Source organism: Danio aesculapii, chromosome 4 (genome assembly GCF_903798145.1).
Source record: "Danio aesculapii chromosome 4, fDanAes4.1, whole genome shotgun sequence".
NCBI classification, from domain to species: domain Eukaryota; kingdom Metazoa; phylum Chordata; class Actinopteri; order Cypriniformes; family Danionidae; genus Danio; species Danio aesculapii.
Window position 1 is genome coordinate 57953035 of NC_079438.1, and position 17429 is coordinate 57970463.

At 35.5% G+C, this 17429-nt stretch overlaps 1 protein-coding gene across 1 annotated transcript; it reads right to left on the minus strand.

Annotated features, from left to right (window-relative positions):
- Positions 1-987: 987 nt before the first annotated feature.
- On the minus strand, positions 988-3109 carry LOC130223559 (sialic acid-binding Ig-like lectin 14). Its single transcript, XM_056456401.1, has 5 exons — positions 3052-3109; positions 2613-2676; positions 2069-2434; positions 1348-1659; positions 988-1262 (listed from the first exon to the last, which is right to left on the minus strand). The coding sequence occupies exons 2-5, from the start codon at positions 2659-2661 to the stop codon at positions 988-990; spliced, it is 1002 nt and encodes a 333-aa protein (XP_056312376.1). The 5' UTR covers positions 2662-2676; positions 3052-3109.
- Positions 3110-17429: the final 14320 nt, after the last annotated feature.

The following is a 17429-nucleotide window of genomic DNA, read 5'->3' on the forward strand; positions in this document are numbered from 1 at the left end:
AGTCTGACTTGCTCTCCTTCAGGTGATCTGTCAGGAGCTGACTTGCCTATTCATAATCATTCATTGGCCCTTTTTCTTACTCCTCAGAGTGATCAGTCATCTGGCCATTCCCCAAAATGTCATTCCGATATAACTCTTGAGTTCCTGACTTGAAGGGTAACTCAAGCTCTATCACATTTTCACAGTACCGATGCAGAGCTGTGTTAAAAATATTACCAGTTTTTAACCACATGCACTTTTAGTCAGAGCTGTGCAACAACAAAAACTTGAAAAGGAAGTGTGAACCTGAAGTATGTGTTCAGGATTAATGTTGATGTAAAAATAGTTCAATGCTTTGAAGACATGTATAGAGTCAGCAATGCATCTCTTGATAAATATGAACCAGTCCATCAGTAAAATTGACTCAAATAACTCAACACCAGTTAGATTTATTAGACTTTTTATAGTTCGATAAATCATGTGATGAATTGTTGCAGTTTTACATTGCGAGACATTCTGACATGGTGTATTACACTCTGAAACTTAAGGTTTTTAGTAATTATACCTCTACTTCTAACACATACTTTTAATAGTTAACAGAAAATACAGAAATCTTGACAGACAAATACAAGCATCAGATTAAGATTATTAGTCTGCTCATGTTAAAACTGTGTTATCCAGATTGATTGATGGAGTTCAAATGCATAAATCTTCAGATCTTTAGAAATTAAGCATATTTACACTGTTATTACAGACACTCAGCATTAACAACAGAAAGTGAACAGATACATATTGATAATCTTTGGAAGCAATCATATATCCAATGATTTGTTGTTGTTTTTTGCTTATATACCAGAAGCTGCGATGGTTAATCGTCAACAGGGCAAAGACAGAAATTAGTCTGTGCACTGATGAGGGCTAGGGGGGATTAAAAACATTTAAAACTATTAGAACTTGTAAGTAAAATGTGTAAATTACTGTATGTAAGGTGTAAATGAGAAAGCACTCTTAATACTCACACTGGACGTCCAGCAGCACTGATGTGTTCTGAGTCCCGTGTTGGTTTTCAGCTCTACAGTAGTATCGTCCACTGTGAGACTGGTTGATGTTGTTGATGATCAGGTTTGGTCCGGTCTGCAGTAGTTTCAGGTCTCCTTCAGTGTGTCTGTACCAGCTGTAGTTCACTGCTGGGTTTGCTTCACTGCTGCAGCTCAGAGTCACTGAATGACCCTCCATAATAACACCAGCTGGACTTACATGAGCAGATACACTTTTAGGAGCATCTGATGGAGGAGAACTTTGATCATTACATTGTAATTGACAGCATTATTTATAGATCATCAGTGACTGAAGTAATTCCTGTCTTACACTGAACATGTAGCTGTCGGGTGCTGTGTGTTGTGATCTGCTGCTGTGTTGCAGTGCAGGTGAATTCAGCTCTGTGATGATGTTGAGTTACAGTGAACATCAGATCAGAGTAATGATGTGTTTGGTTTTGATGCTGATGTTCTGTGATGTTTGCATTGATGAGGTGTTCAGGACTGGAGCTCCATGTTATAGATGATGGAAGAGACGGACAGAAGATCTTAAAGCAGCTCAGAGTCACTGATTTTCCCTCCATCACCTCCATCACCTCCTGCTGATCCTGAAACAGAAGCACTGTGGGATTGGGTGGAGACGCTGAAACACAAACAGATGCACACATTTTACAGGATTGCACAGAACATAATTTCATATAACACATTGTACAGATATACACATATACACATTGTACAGTAGTACTTCTTTACATTCATCTTCAGTCACTCTTTCCACATTATTTTGCAATATATAATTTTTTTTCTTTGAATGTTTAAGACATGATTCATTAGAAGTCAGTATAGATCAACAACTAAAAGAGTAACAAAGTACTGTAAACATTAACTATTAGCACTATGAGCCATGTGTATTGATTGATAATAAATGAAAATAAAAATGACCAGCCTAAATCTAAAACAGCATCATCAGACTTTTTTGTCCAGGTGAAATACTGATAGCCTCTCTTGTTAAACATTAGGTGGACAGAAGCAGCATGAACAATGACACTCACCTCTGACCACAATTTCAACATGGTTGTGTTTCTCTTTTGTGTAGCTATATTTCAGTCCACCGCTGCCTTCTAATCTGAAGAAATATGAGCCATTGTCTGTTGGTTTGAGATTGTCGAAGCGAGTGCTGCAGTTTTTCTCTGTAGGTTTGCCAAATATTTCTCCTTTTAAGAGTCCACTGTCGGGGCTGTTGGAGTCAAACACTACAACTGCAGGTTTTCCATCTTTATACCATAATCTCTTTGCAGTATCAGTGAGGTTATCTTTATATTTTTCCTCAATCTCGAATGTGCAGGGTATATAAACACAGGATCCTTCTAGAGCTTCTACTCTCTCCGGCAGACTGATACTGAAGCCACATAAAACACCTGAAACAAACACAAACACTAAAGTAACTAATCAAACACAGTGAACAAGCAGAATAAATCTGACTCAGAAACACTTCTTATTTCTCTCTTATCTCTCAAAGTTCAGATGAATCTGCTTTCGCTTTAAGTTAATCAGTAGTTAATAAGAGTAATCAATAATAGTTAATATGAACGAGACCTTGTATCAGACATCCAGCGAGGAGGAACGTCACAGATATTTCCATCATGTACACTCACTTCACCTTACAGGAGAAAATACACACACAAATAAAAACACATGGAGGTTTTAAATCATACAGTATGTGTGACAATAGTCTATAAGCACAATTATTTTTCTTAGTTTTTTTGCTGTAAAGTCCCAAAACTGTTACATAAGAAATTATTAATATATCAAGAATTTACAACACAATCCCAAACAATATATCACTTCAGACTATTAAAAATGTCTACTAAATAAATAAAGATAGCTTCGTTAATATCAAAAGTTGGTGGAGGAAAGTTTAAGGTACAATAAAGCAGAAATAACAAATAATTTAAACACAAAATATGTTGATTTACAGATTTTTTTTTACATTTGAGGATTAAATGTTTTACCGTGTTGTGTGTAAATGACTTACCAGAGGTGTTAAAGTGTGTTGAAGATGAGAGAAATGAGAGCTGGAGCTTTACTGTCTCTCTTTTACACTGATAGAGGGAGGCGCGAATGAAAATGACTTTACCACAGTTTTTTCAACCACTTCCTCTTTTAATGAGATCTCAGAAATAACAATCGCCTGCCCTCCACATCTATTCAATTCACCTTTATTAGTACAGCGCTTATACAATGTAGATTGTGTCAAAGCAGCTTCACATAGAAGATCATAGTAAATTATAACAGTGTAGTTCAGTTTGTGGTGTTTCAGTTCAGTTCAGTTTAGCTCAGTTCAGTGTGGTTTAATAATCACTACTGAGAGTCCAAACACTGAAGAGCAAATCCAACGATGCGCAGCTCTATAGATCCCGAACCATGCAAGCCAGAGGCGACAGCGGAGAGGGAAAAAAAACTACACTAAAGGCGGAAGTGAAGAAAAAAACCTTGAGAGAAACCAGGCTCAGTTGGGCTCGAGCCTCTACATCTAGATTACTTCCAAGACAAAAAGGGGTTTGATGTAAATACAGAGCTTTATTTTATTTTATTCTATTCATATAAAGACATAATGTTTTGTCATTGTATATTCAAATGTGTTCTGTTTAATAAAAAAATTGAGCAAAAAATAATGACCATCTGTCACGATCACCAGCGATCATAACTCCCAGATCGCTGGATCTTACACACATGGACTACAAATCCGCCATTCATGGACTACATATTCATACATGCACTCCGTTCACACACACACACACACACACACATGCTTCCCCATTTCCACTGATTTGACTCCCACAGCTGTTGCAGCTTCTAGACTGATTACAAACACCATTTAAACTACACACACTCTCACTTCCATTGCCCAGTCTTGTTTAACTGTATAGTGACATTACAACGCGTTTCCCTTAGTCTTGTTCCTCCATGTTTTGATCTTTGCCTTGTTTACTTTTCTCCTTGTCTGCCGCCTGCCGCCTGCCTTCTGACCTCTCGCCTGATACCTTTGACCACGATTCTGGACTGCCTTTATACATCTGTTTGCACCTGTGTTGACCATCATTCCCTGACTTTGAATAAACCTGCACGTGGATCCTAAACTCAGTTGTCTCTGTCACTCCCCGTGTTACACCATCATCTCTGCCCCAATAAAATATATGTAATATATTTAACATAAAATATGTCATTCAGTGCATCTAGAGTTTCTAGACAAAGAAAGCATGTCTAAACAAAAATCATTTGATGATAGGAATTTGTTTGTTGCTAAATTAAGCATTTCCCGTTGGTTACATCTGTGTTTACATCCTTATGTTTGGCTACAACATACAAGTAACTCTAGAAACTACCCTGCTGAAAAAACAGCATATGCTGGTAAGATATGTTTTGATGCAGGAATTCTGGTCTTTCTGGATTCAATATTAGTTTTGCTGGTCTCTATGCTGGTCTTGCTGCTTTCAGTCCTGACCAGCATCGAGACCAGCACACCAGCATCAAAACATACATCCTTACCAGCACATGCTGGGTTTTTTTTTGCATGTATGCATGTAAGATATCAATTTTAACAAATAAACAATTCACAGCTTCTTCTTTTATTTATTTTAGTTTGGACAGAAGTGCACTGAAAAAAGTGTTGCATGCAAAACCGTTGCAAACAATTTATTTGTGTTGAATTTAAACAAACAAATTAAATTTAACAATGTTCAACTTAATTTGTTTGTTTAAATTCAGCTCAAATTAATAGTTTACAACCACTTGACGTAAAGAAATTGAGTAAATCCAAGGAATCATCTTTAAATATTTTTTTTCAGTGTGTGTGTAGTATAGTGCGTCCACTGTCATATTGAAGTAATATAAACACAAGTCGCTCCTTTTTTTTGTTGTTGTTTTTATTATTTTCCTGACATTAAAATAAGGTATACAAATCCCAGAGATTGAGCCTCACCGTAACATGATGTAGGAGTGCAGTTTGTCCCGCCCACCGAATTGATTGACAGGCATATATTAACATGTCTCCATAATAACTTGTATAATCATATAACTAGAACAGGATTTGCAAAGAAACTGGGATTAAAATACCTGTTACAACTCTGTAATCAGCTGTGATCAGTTTAAAGGTTCAAGAAACCCTCGAGTACTTTATTGAGGTTTTAACAGATTTGTGTGTGTTGAGCATGAGTTCAGACAGTGTTAGCAGCTGTCAGCTTTAATTGTGGAGAAAACTGGATAATTTTGAGCATTTGTCAGCTAATTTCTTGTTCCCGGTTTAAAATCATTATTGTGGCGGGATTATAATTGGTGACGTAGCGCTCATCTGCCTGTCCATTGGTCGGCTTCTCATTATTATTCATAGACTGAGTTGTCTTATTCTATGAGAAGACCCTGCTTATTAATTATTTATGACTTGGACACATGGTTTCCGATGACAGACGCATATGGACAAACCTGCCAAGCTGTGAGACAGCGCATGACATTCAGTCTTTAGGTGGTGGTGAAGTGTCGTATGTGTTTGTTTCTATGATCCTCTGGGTTTGTTGCATGTTTTTTCCTTGCAATGCTGTCAGGGTCAGTACAGACAAGCTGTTTGTGTGAAGCAAGCATTTTTGTCGGGAGAGCAGTGTGAGAATTGGAGAATGGCGGGCTTTCTTTTATCAGTTGAGTTTGTTAACATTCAGACACATCACCCTGCTGCTGTGTTTACCCATGTTTAAATTCTCCAGATCACAGGCAGGGCTAATGGTTGGATAAAGACAGGGCAAGAGACCTGCTGCACTGCTATCCACTGTGTCTGCATTCAGACCCGGGGATTAAGGAGGAGAGAAGTCCTCCTGATTTATAGTGTTTATATAAACATGATTATCTTTATAATTACTGTATATAAATTGTGGTTGTGTGTATATGAAATTACGAATAACAAATGTAGCAGGACGTTAAATTACTGTTTATTTTCTTTGCATTTTAACTTTAAACTATAAATCATGCGTCTCCTCACGGTTTTTGATGGATTCTTTTTTAGTCTGAGTCTAATTCTGAGGTAGACTTGAACTGAAAGAGTGGGGTTTCACGACCCTTTATAAACAACAGTATATGTTTGTAATAAACAGAGTGAAATAACTATTTTAATCAATTCATAACCGCTGGAATCAGCACAGCCACATCTCAGTACAACTATAAACAAAAATGCTTCAAACACAACAGGAGTCCTGGTTTGTGGATGTTAAATCAGGTTTATTTTGCACAGAAGCTTAATGGATATCTATATAGATTAGCAGTGTATATGAACTTGTATCTACACATGTTGCATATTCTGAATGCTGGTTTAACATCGTTCCTGATATTAGTGATATAGTCTATTGACATGAATGATTTCTCTGATGTTTATTCAAAATCATCATTTGTTTTGCCTTGTAAAGTATAACCTTACAGTGCACACAAAAACATTCAAACTGATTAAAAAAAAGAGACAAGCAGAAATCGAAACAGAAAAAAATAAGTAAAAATATGTAAAACATTAAGAAAAACCGTAATTTTACATGAAATACTGTTGTCCTGGCGGAAGATTTCAATCTTTTGCCAACACGGTTAGACATTTATACAAAGTTTTCTTTTATTTACAGGCATTGTTTTTCAAGAGACACTGGGTTATGCCTTTAATTGCATTAAAATAAATATACTTTAAATAGGAGACATATACATAAAAATACATATTCATAAAATACATATTTTGAGCAAAATGAGCATGTGTTGGTGAAAAGATTAAGTTTGTAAACAAAACTAGACAGCTGCATGGTTTGTCAAATAAATTCCTGAAACTCTTATAAAATGATAAATAATAAATCTTTTAGCATTTAAGTTGAGAACAAAAATCATTTTTTTTAAATATGAAACAAAGACATTGATGTTTGATAAGATATACACAGAATAGAAATAAAATAGTCATTCATTCATTCATTCATTCATTTTTTTTTGGCTTAGTCCCTTTATTCATCAGGGTTTGCCACAGCAAAATGAGCCGTCAACTATTCCAGCATATGATTTATGCAGCGGATGCCCTTCCAGCTGCAACAAAGTACTGGGAAACGCACACGCATACACTACAGGCAATTTAGTTTATTCAGTTCACCTAATGTATAGCACATATGTTTGGACTGTGAAAGACACCGGAGCACCAAGAGGAAATCCATGCAAACACAGGGAGAACATGCAAACTCCACACAGAAATGCCAACTGACCCAGTTGTGGCTCGAACCAGCGACCTTCTTACTGTGAGGTGACAGTGCTAACCACTCAGCAACCTTGCAGCAAATAAAATACTTGTATATATTTAACGGTATTAATTATAAATGCTGATCTTAGATTAAAGATTGTGAATTTCCCAACAGATCATTCATATTAATAATTACAGTACTTTTTTGCCAACACTGTCAGATATTTACATGAAGTAATAAAAAATCTTGACATTATGTGTATTATAACTTTTAAAAGGCAATAAAAATAAATGTTTTCAATGCAAAAATAAAGGCACTGATGCACGGTTTAGCACTTTTTTTCTTTTTCTTCACAAATGTTTGCGTGTGAAAATGCATGGGCGTCAACACTCACAGAAAATGTGCAGACAAACAACACTGAAATACATCTGGTGAGAAAATATTGATACTCACAGCATTAAATACTGATATTTTATGTAAATTTTGTAGATGCTTTCTGCTTAATCATCAAACAAGAAGGACAAATATTTACACAGTAATAAAAAATAATGTATGCACATAGCTATACATGTATGTACAGTTGAGGGCAAATTTATTCGCCCTCCTGTGAAATGTTGATTCTTTTCCAAATATTTTTCAAGTGATACTGAATGAAGCAAGGAGTTTTTCACAGTTTTTCACATGTACTTTTTTTTTTGAGATAGTTTTATTTGCTTTATTTCGGCTAGAATAAAAGCAGTTCTTAATTTATTTAAAGCCATTTTAAGGTCAATATTATTAGCCCCCTTAAACAATATTAGTTTTGGGTTGTCTCCAGAACATACCATTGTTATACAATGACTTGCCTAATTACCCTAACTTTACCCTAATTAACCTAGTTAAGCCTTTAAATGTCACTTTAAGCTGAATACTAGTAAAATATCTAGTCAAATATTATTTACTGTCAACATGGCAAAGACAAAAGAAATCAGTGATTAGAAATGAGTTATTAAAAATATTGTAAACTGAGGGAAATTATAAAATAATTTAATTTAAATTTTAACAAGAGGGCTAATTCTGACTTCAACTATTTATAATTGTATTTTTCTACTACTAAATGTTTGTGTGTGAAAATGCATGGGCGTCAACACTCACAGATAATGTGCAAACAAACAACACTGAAATACATCTTTCACTTCTGTTCTGGTGAGAAAATATTAATTCTCTCAGCATGTTATTTTACAGAAAATATTAATTTATTTTGTAGATGTTTTCTGCACTATTTACACATTAATTAAAAGAATGAATTATGCAATACTCTATATACACATAGTTGAAGTCAAAATTATTCGGCCTCCTTTGAATTTTTAATTCTTTTAAATATTTCCCAAATGATGTTTAACAGAGCAAGGACATTTTCACAGTATTTACTACAAAATTTTTGTCTACTGGAGAAAGTCTTATTTATTTTAGTTTGGCTGGAATAAAAGCTGTCTTCCCCACTGTTGTCTAATGACTTAATTAACCTTAATTAACCAAATTATTTATTAATTTGCCTTCGGCTTAGTCTGTATTTCAGAGGTCGCCACAGCAGAATGAATAGCCAACTATTCCAGCATATGTTTTATGCAGCAGATGCCCTTCCAGGTGCAACCCAGTACTGGGAAACACCCATACACACTCATTCGCACACACTTACACTACGGGCAATTTAGGTCATCCAATTCACCTATATATAGCGCATGTGTTTGGACTCTGGGGGAAACCGGAGAACCTAGAAGAAGCCCACACCAACACTGGGAGAAAATGCAAAGTCCACAACTGGACAAGCCAGGACTCGAACCAGCAACCTTCTTGCTGTCAGGCGACAGTGCTAACCACTGAGCTACCGTGCCACCACAAAACAAATTATTTATTGGAACTTATTAAAACTATTATATATAAAAATGTGTCTCAATATTATATTCTTAGCTAAAACTGGAACTGATCTAACTGAAGCTCACAGTATAAATATATTAGTACACCCAAATTAATATGGAAAATATGTATGTGCAAAATGTTAAATAATCAGGAACAATTAAGAGAAACATAAAAATATTAAAAGTTAGTTCAAATTTTGTAGCTTATAATTAATTTTTCAATTACTCTTTTGAATATAAATGTATTATCTTTCTACTTCCAAAGGCGTTAAGTGACCAAACTCTAATTCTAATGTGTACAACTGTTTCATTTTTGTATTTATACCATTTGTATTTATAAATGCAAGAGCAATAACACTGGTATCAAATATGTTTTTCCACTACTTATTTGGTGAGAAAATATTAATAATCCCAGCATATTTTTTTTAATCAGAAATGTCTGAAATTTCTTATTTTTCCTGGATACACTGTAAAAAATATCTATAAATGTTACGTATTTTGTGATTCATGTTTTTTTTCTCTCACTTATTTCTCCTTGTGAATTGCATTATGGGATCTTGATCTTTTTATTAAAAGCTTTTGATATTGAAAAGTTTGAAAAAGTGACTTTAATGAACATTTTTAATAGTTTAAAGTGCTATATAAGGTCTGGGTTGGTGTTATATATTACGCTACAAACACCTTGTAATAAAGTCCCAGTACTCTGTTATTAGTTTTCTGTCATTATAAAGACAGATATCTCTATATATATTATTATTTCTTATACATTATATTATTTGAAACTACTAAAATGTCAATAAAAGTCACTTTGTTAAACTCCAGAGTTGAATTTTCAACATCAAACGTGGACAGAGCAGAGATCAACATCCCATAATGCAATTCACAACCGTAAATAAACAGAAAACACACAATACAGAAACTGTTCATTAACAGATATTTTTACAGTGTATTTTGTAGATATCTTCTGCAAAATCAATCAAAACTAACAGCACAAGTGAGGCTTTTTTTCACACTCACTAACCTCCTGTGCTGGCTCATGTCTTCGTAAACCACATCTTCAGATGGTGTGTTTTTCTTGGCGGTGTGTGTGTTTTCAGATGGTGTTTTTTTCACCATGGTGTATGTGTCTTCAGTTGTGTTTGTTTCAGTGGTCTGCATGTCTTCAGGTGGTGTGTTATTCTCCATGGCGTGTGTGTCTTCAGATATGTTTTTGTCAGGTGTGTGTGTGATTGCGCTGTCTATCTCAGGTGTTGTGTCAACAGTACGGCGTCGGACTGTGGCGTATTCTTCAGTCAGCGATGAAAGTCCTCTGATTTCTCCTGACGTCGACTCCACATTCATGAAGTCAATGGAGGAGTAATGAACAGTTTCTGATGTGATCAATGTGGACGACAGCAAGGTTTTCTGACAAAAAGAACCAGCACAATTACAACTGAACGTCTGTCTGTGTGCTTTTGAGGACTAATAATGTGTGTGTAACTCACGCTTTGAGTCCGAATGAGTTCAGAAGCATCGTCTCGTCTGCTTTCTGAAAGTTTTCTAGACTTTTTTCTGAAAATGGACCATCAGGAAACGTATTATTAGACTAAATCAGTGCAACACACAGGACTGAAATACTTTATTACACATTGCACATTTCACAAACACTTATGAACATTGCACATCTACACATTGATGCACTCCCAATGGACACTCCTGGACATTTAGGCATATGCACACAGACCCCGAGCATGTATTGTGTAGTTCTAGTGGACTCCATATAGGTGAGTGGGCTTGACAAACCACCTGTAGGATACACTCCTTCTAATGCACACTGTTAGAAACACTTCTATGTTTTTGTTTGTACAGTGAGGTCTGTTATATTTATATAAGTTTATGTGGTTGAATTGAATTAAATGCTGAACTGAAATCGATAAAAAGTAACCTAGCTGAAGCAACTGGGCTCTCTAGATGCTTTAAAACAAGATGTGTTGATGCAATTTCCACTTTAACACATCTTGCTTTAAAGCATCTAGAGAGCCCTGTTGCTTATCAGCGTAAGAGATTTAAATTATTTAAATATCGGTAAAGGTGTCTGCAACTTCTGCAAATCCTCGAACTCATGATCAGCAATGCAACGATTGGCTGACGGCACAGCAGCGTAATGACATCATCTGATTAATATTGAATTATCCATGTGAGCAAAATTATCTACGGTTTAAATATGATACCAATAACTTCTTTTTTTTTACCAATAACACATTTATTGTGGGCTACAGGCTTTACACTTTCATGTGTCAAAAGTATTTAGCCTTTTTTAGTTTTACATTTTAGATCGGATTTTCTTTACTATAGTAGCCAAGACCTATTTCTTAATCAGCGTAAGAGATTTAAATTATTTTTGCATCAAAAAAGCATTTTAATATCGGTAAAGGTGTCTGCAACTTTTGCAAAGCATCAAATCACCATCATATTAGCTGTCAAAACACGTGCAGGACAGCATACATTATTATTCCTTCATAAAACAAACAAATAAAAAACTGTTGAATATTGTGCGTGTTTATTATTTTACAGAAATTGTACTACAGCTGGGACGGTACCTTTAAATCAGGGGTCACCAAGCTCAGTTCTGGAGGGCCGGTGTCCCTGCAGGGTTTAGCTCCAACTTGCCTTAACACACCTGCCTTGGTGCTTCAATTAAACCTAATAAGACATTGATTAGCTTGTTCGGATGTGTTTGTTTAGGGTTGGAGCTAAAATCTGCAGGACACCGGTTTGGTGCTTTAAATAGTAGGCATTTGTATCTAAAGGCCATATTAATAAATCTTCTCTTTGATCCCATTGGGGGAACCAGCCCGTTTTTGTACTTTTATTTAGTAAGTTATATTTTAAAACTTATGTATATAAGCATAAATATTTTTAACTATTTGATATTAAATGATGTTTAACAGAGCAAGGAAATTTTCACAGTATGTCTGATAATATTTTTTCTTCTGGAGAAAGTCTTATTTGTTTTATTTCGGCTAGAATAAAAGCAGTTTTTAATTTTTAATACCATTTAATGGTCAATATTATTAGCCCCTTTAAGCTATTTTTTCTCAATAGTCTACAGAACAAACCATCATTGTACAATAACTTGCCTAATTACCCTAACCTGCCTAGTTAACCTAATTAACCTAGTTAATCCTTTAAATGTCACTTTAAGCTGTATAGAAGTATCTTGAAGAATATCTAGTCTAATATTATTTACTGTCATCATGACAAAGATAAAATAAATCAGTTATTATGATTATGATTAGAAATGTGTTGAAGAAATCTTCTCTCCGTTAAACAGAAATTGGGGAAAAAATAAACAGGGGGCTAATAATTAAGGGGGGCTAATAATTCTGACTTCAACTGTATATATAAACCCTTTTTTAACTATTTTACTTTTTCCCCAAGTGTATATAATCTATAGGTTACCACTGTAAGAAAATATCTACATTTTGTACATACCTTTTAGTATTATATTTGCTTGAAATGAGCCGATCTAATCCTGTTAATATGAAATAAACCTGCTTCTGAGCAGGTTTGAGCTACCAGAACTGTTGCTATGAAAAAAACTCTGGGATGAGTTTTGAAGAACGAAACGATCCTGGATCATGTCAAATCGTCAATAACCAAATCCAGCTACGAAGAACGGACCCAAGGTGCACATCATTATATTTTGTGCTGCACAATATATTGTTTCAGAACACAATGTGTGTATCTGCAATGGTCACATTGCAGGATCAGCAATTATGCTAGGATTGGGATCAGGGGCGTAGCAACCGGGAGGGACGGGGGGGATCCGTCCCCCTCACTTTTAGGGACAGACCATTTAAAACCAGGTGATTAATAATTATATGAACGTATGATCTCATACAGCCATCCCCCCCACTTTTAAAATGTCCACTTCGCCCCTGATTGGGATTATTATTAACCAGAATGCAGGACAAATGCAAAGTTTAATCCTAATAGAGTGAACTGCCTGTGATTACGTACAGGTTAAAGCAAATTTATATGGAGGCAGATTAGTCTCAAAAACATAATTCATACACCCACAACACAATTCATATTTACAAAATCCAATTCGTTTGTTCAAAACAGGATTCGTAATATACACAAATCCAATTCATTTGGCAAAAATATTTATGATTGTGAATTGTGCTGTGCATGTATGAATGTTATTTTGTAAATATTGCATTTTTGAGACTGATGTGGCTCCATAAGTTTAAGCCCTCTGTGCATTTTGCGCTTTAAGAGTGCATTTCACATTACAGAAAATACCATTTAAAATAGCATTCTGAGAAATGTTCTCTCACTCTACTGTATATAATGACAGCAGTAGAGTCAGTGTATATTGAAGCTGTTTAGTGATTGTGTTTTCCTGTCTTGGTGTGATTTACCCACCGTTCATTGCAGACGGTCAGAACACAGAAGATAAAGACGAACGACGCTCCTATAGCGAATCCCAGCATCAAACATGCAGGATGAAGACCTGGAAAACAGAGGTCAGAGGTCAACACAACCTTGGAAACAACAAGCTTACAGTACAAGCTGAAACAGACACTCATCTGCAGGTTAGTTACAATTATATAAACAAGTTATATAGTTATAATTTATATTAAATAAGGTTACACTTTAATATCCATTAAACACTACAATAAAAAGTGCTTTAAATGTGCTGGATAAACATCATGCATCACAAACAGTTCAAACACAAGGGTTCATCACAAAGTGCACTTTTTAGTAGTATACTTAATTGAGCTAAGTTAATTATTAATTCAGTTTTAATGTAATGAATTCAGCTCTCTATAGGAGACCTATTATGGAAAAATGACATTTTAAAGAGGTTTAAACAGAGTTGTGTGTCAGCAGTGTGTGAATATAAGCAGCTTCTAATGGTAAACATTTATTAATTGTAGTTTTATAATCAGACTTGATAAAAACAGAAACACTTTGATTAACATTGCCCTTTATGTGTGTCATCAGTGGGGGAAAGCCCCACCCACTAGTGACCATCTCTCCCTCATTAGCATAGGACATTAGTATTGTTTTTGAATCTGCCACTATGCTGATGCACATGCATTTGTAGCTCCGCCCTCTTTTGAAAAGAGCTCAAGCTCATATGAATTTAAAGCGACAGTCACCAAAACGGCACATATAGGATCAAAGCATATAAAGGGGCAGTTTCAGAGAGTTATTAAACATTATAAATGTGATATTTGGAGCTCAAACTTCACAAACACACTCAAGGGACATCAGAGACTTGTTTTACATCTTGTAAAAAGGGACATCATTAAGTGCTCTTGAATGACAATGTTCATTTTGCGAGCCGGAGCTGCCTTAGTGAGTCTCACCTGTGTGTTGTGTTGTGATGTGCTGAAACTGAAACTGGTGGCTGGCGGATCCGTGAGCGTTTGCACTCCAACACTGCAGCACTGATGAGTCTGAGAGAGACTGACGGATGCTCAGGGTGCTCTCCAAACTCTTGTTTCCTACAGTTTGCTCACTTATCTTCATTTCTTCAGTGGAATTGAGAGCTTTTCCAGACAGACGCCACTGTAGTTTAGGCAGAGGATTCCCGTCAACCTTACAGACGCATCTGAGTGTGTCGTCTCGGCTACAAAAGCTGGAGATTTTAGGTGGAACTGAAAGAAAGAATTTGGTGATGAAGACTGGTGTTTTAGATCCTTTTTTTTATTATTTTCAAGTTGAAATATTTACAGATTCTTAAATGAAGGTGTATTTAAAAAAGCAAAATTAAAGCAATTATAGAAACTGAAAATTCTGTCATATATAAATGTCATGATTACCAGCGATCTCTACCACCAGAGGTCGCTGGTAAGAACTCACTTTCACATGGACTACATCTTATGAACTACAAATTCAGTCATGCCACACACACACACACACACACACACACACCTGCTCCAAGTCTCCACTGATTGGACTCCCACAGCTGATGCTGCTTCTGGACTAATCACACACACTACTTTAGCAGCGCACACACTCACTTCCTGGGCCCAGTCTTGTTTAGCTGTAAAGTGACAATTCAACGCGGTTTCCTTAGTCTTGTTTCTCCGTGTTTTGACCCTTGCCAAGTTTGTCTGTTTGTCCATGTTCACTGCCTGCCTTCCGACCTCTGGCCTGTTATAGTGACTACGATTCTGGATATGCCTTTATTCATCTGTTTGCACCTGTGTTGAGCTTTGCTTGCCTGACTACCGAATAAACCTGCACTTGGATCCTAATGTTGTCTCTGTCATCTACGTGTTACTAATATATATATATATATATATATATATATATATATATATATATATATATACACACAAACTTTGAAGTTTCTTTTTTCTGTTGAACAAAAGATATTTCTAAGAATGTTGGAAACTTCCAAGCATTGACTTCCATAGCAGGAAAAAACAAATACTATGGAAGTCAATAGGTGACAGCGTTTTTCTCAAAAACAAGTAAAGGCTGAGTAAATAGTGTTTTTTTTTTTATTTTGAGGTGAACTATTCCTTTAAGATATTAAGCCCTGTTTATTGATAAATTCATTAAAATTATATGTAGATTCAGCTTAAAGCTAAAAACAAACTATCTGCCAATGAGGACAATAAAATATTAAAATAAACTAATTAGAAACTTTAAAAAAGGATCAATTTGGCAGATACTAAAAGCCTAAACACTTAATTCAGATCAATGTTTCAGAAAACAGAACATCTTATCTTGATTTACCAACTTTGAACATTTTGTGCTGAAAAACAGGACCAAATTACTTCATAAGAATTTAATATTCTGTGATCAAGATAAAATAATCTAAAACCTGCTGAAGTACAAAGAGGAACACTCACTATTGTGGTTATCAAGCAGGTTTTCACATTTAAAATAAGCAACATTTTCACTTCTTTTCTACTGCAAAATCTCCAAGTAATTCAGTGTATTACACACCCTTGTCATTTTTTGTCTGTGAGATTTACTTGTGAGCAAAGTTTCTGCACCTTTTTTTAGTGTGCACTTGTAAATCATGTTAGCATTATTTGTACACTGCATGCATTGCTTTGAGTCTTCTGCAATTGCGTGTATTTCTATATAGCGTGTGATTCTCACACTTTAGCTTACTTTACACAGAAAACTGCTGTTTTTCCATGTGCATTTTCTGTAAATGAAGACACACCTATGCTAAACTGTATGACACTGGACTACGCCTTTTTCATAGCTTTTTACAACTTAACCACAGCAAACTGTTGATAATTATCAGCCTTTTCTGAACATTTCTTTATGGCATCACGCTTTGTGCAGCTGATATATCAGAATCTTTTATCCAAAGTGACTTACGAGTGAGGATAAAAGAAGCACTTCAAATCATCAGAGAGTAGCAGTAAATAAATGCTATGATAATTCTCAGTTACTAAATCTACAAGTCTACTTTTGTCCACTTCCATGCATACACTCTCAGAAATAAAGGTACTTTTCAAAAGATGCATATTTGTACCCAAAGAGTCCACAGTGGTACCTCAGAGGTGCATTTTAGTGCCCAAATGTACCTAAAAAGTACCTTTGAGGTACCATTATGGACCCTTCGGGTACAAATATGTACTTTTTGAAAAGGTACTGCCCCACTGACAGCTCCTGTATCATTATTTCTGAGAGTGTACTGTGGAATTACACATTTTTACAAATCTAGATCCTCTAGAATAGACTATAACTGAGTTAGTTATGCACAGTGTGTGTTACATTTGATGATGATGTCCTTAGTAAATATTAAATCTGGCAGCCCAAGTGTCTGAAACATTATTCTCTTTATGCATTCCTGGCCATTGTGCCGGGTCTCAAAGTCATGACTGGATTAGCACTTATGCATGGTGCTTTTATGAGGATGAGATCAGGACTGGGAATGGTCTATTGCCAGACTGACTGCTCTGCTGTACTTCATTTGCATGCTTTGTTTACATTTGTTTCCAACTCTATGCATCCCTAAAATTGTATAAAATACATGTGTTAGGGGGCGTTCACACAGAATGCGATTTCATTCTTTCCCAAGCTACTTTCCTATTGTTTTTCAGTGTTAATATGTGGTGGATGGCTGTGTGTGACCGTTACGCTCACATTTTTTTGAAGAATCTCTCTGGATGTAGTAGGTCATCAAGATCCCACTGATTTTCCAATACTATGAATTCAGACATACTACTCGCATACTGTTTTTAACATATTATAGTATGCAACATCAGACGTAGTCCTTTGCTTCTGAGCTTGCAATAAGGAGA

Coding starts and splice junctions, on each gene's coding strand:
- LOC130223559 (XM_056456401.1), bottom strand. CDS start 2,661: ATGATGGAAATATCTGTGACGTTCCTCCTCGCTGGATGTCTGATACAA. Junction 2,435..2,612: donor CGCTGGATGTCTGATACAAG/GTCTCGTTCATA, acceptor TGTTTGTTTCAG/GTGTTTTATGTGGCTTCAGT. Junction 1,660..2,068: donor TGTTGAAATTGTGGTCAGAG/GTGAGTGTCATT, acceptor TTTGTGTTTCAG/CGTCTCCACCCAATCCCACA.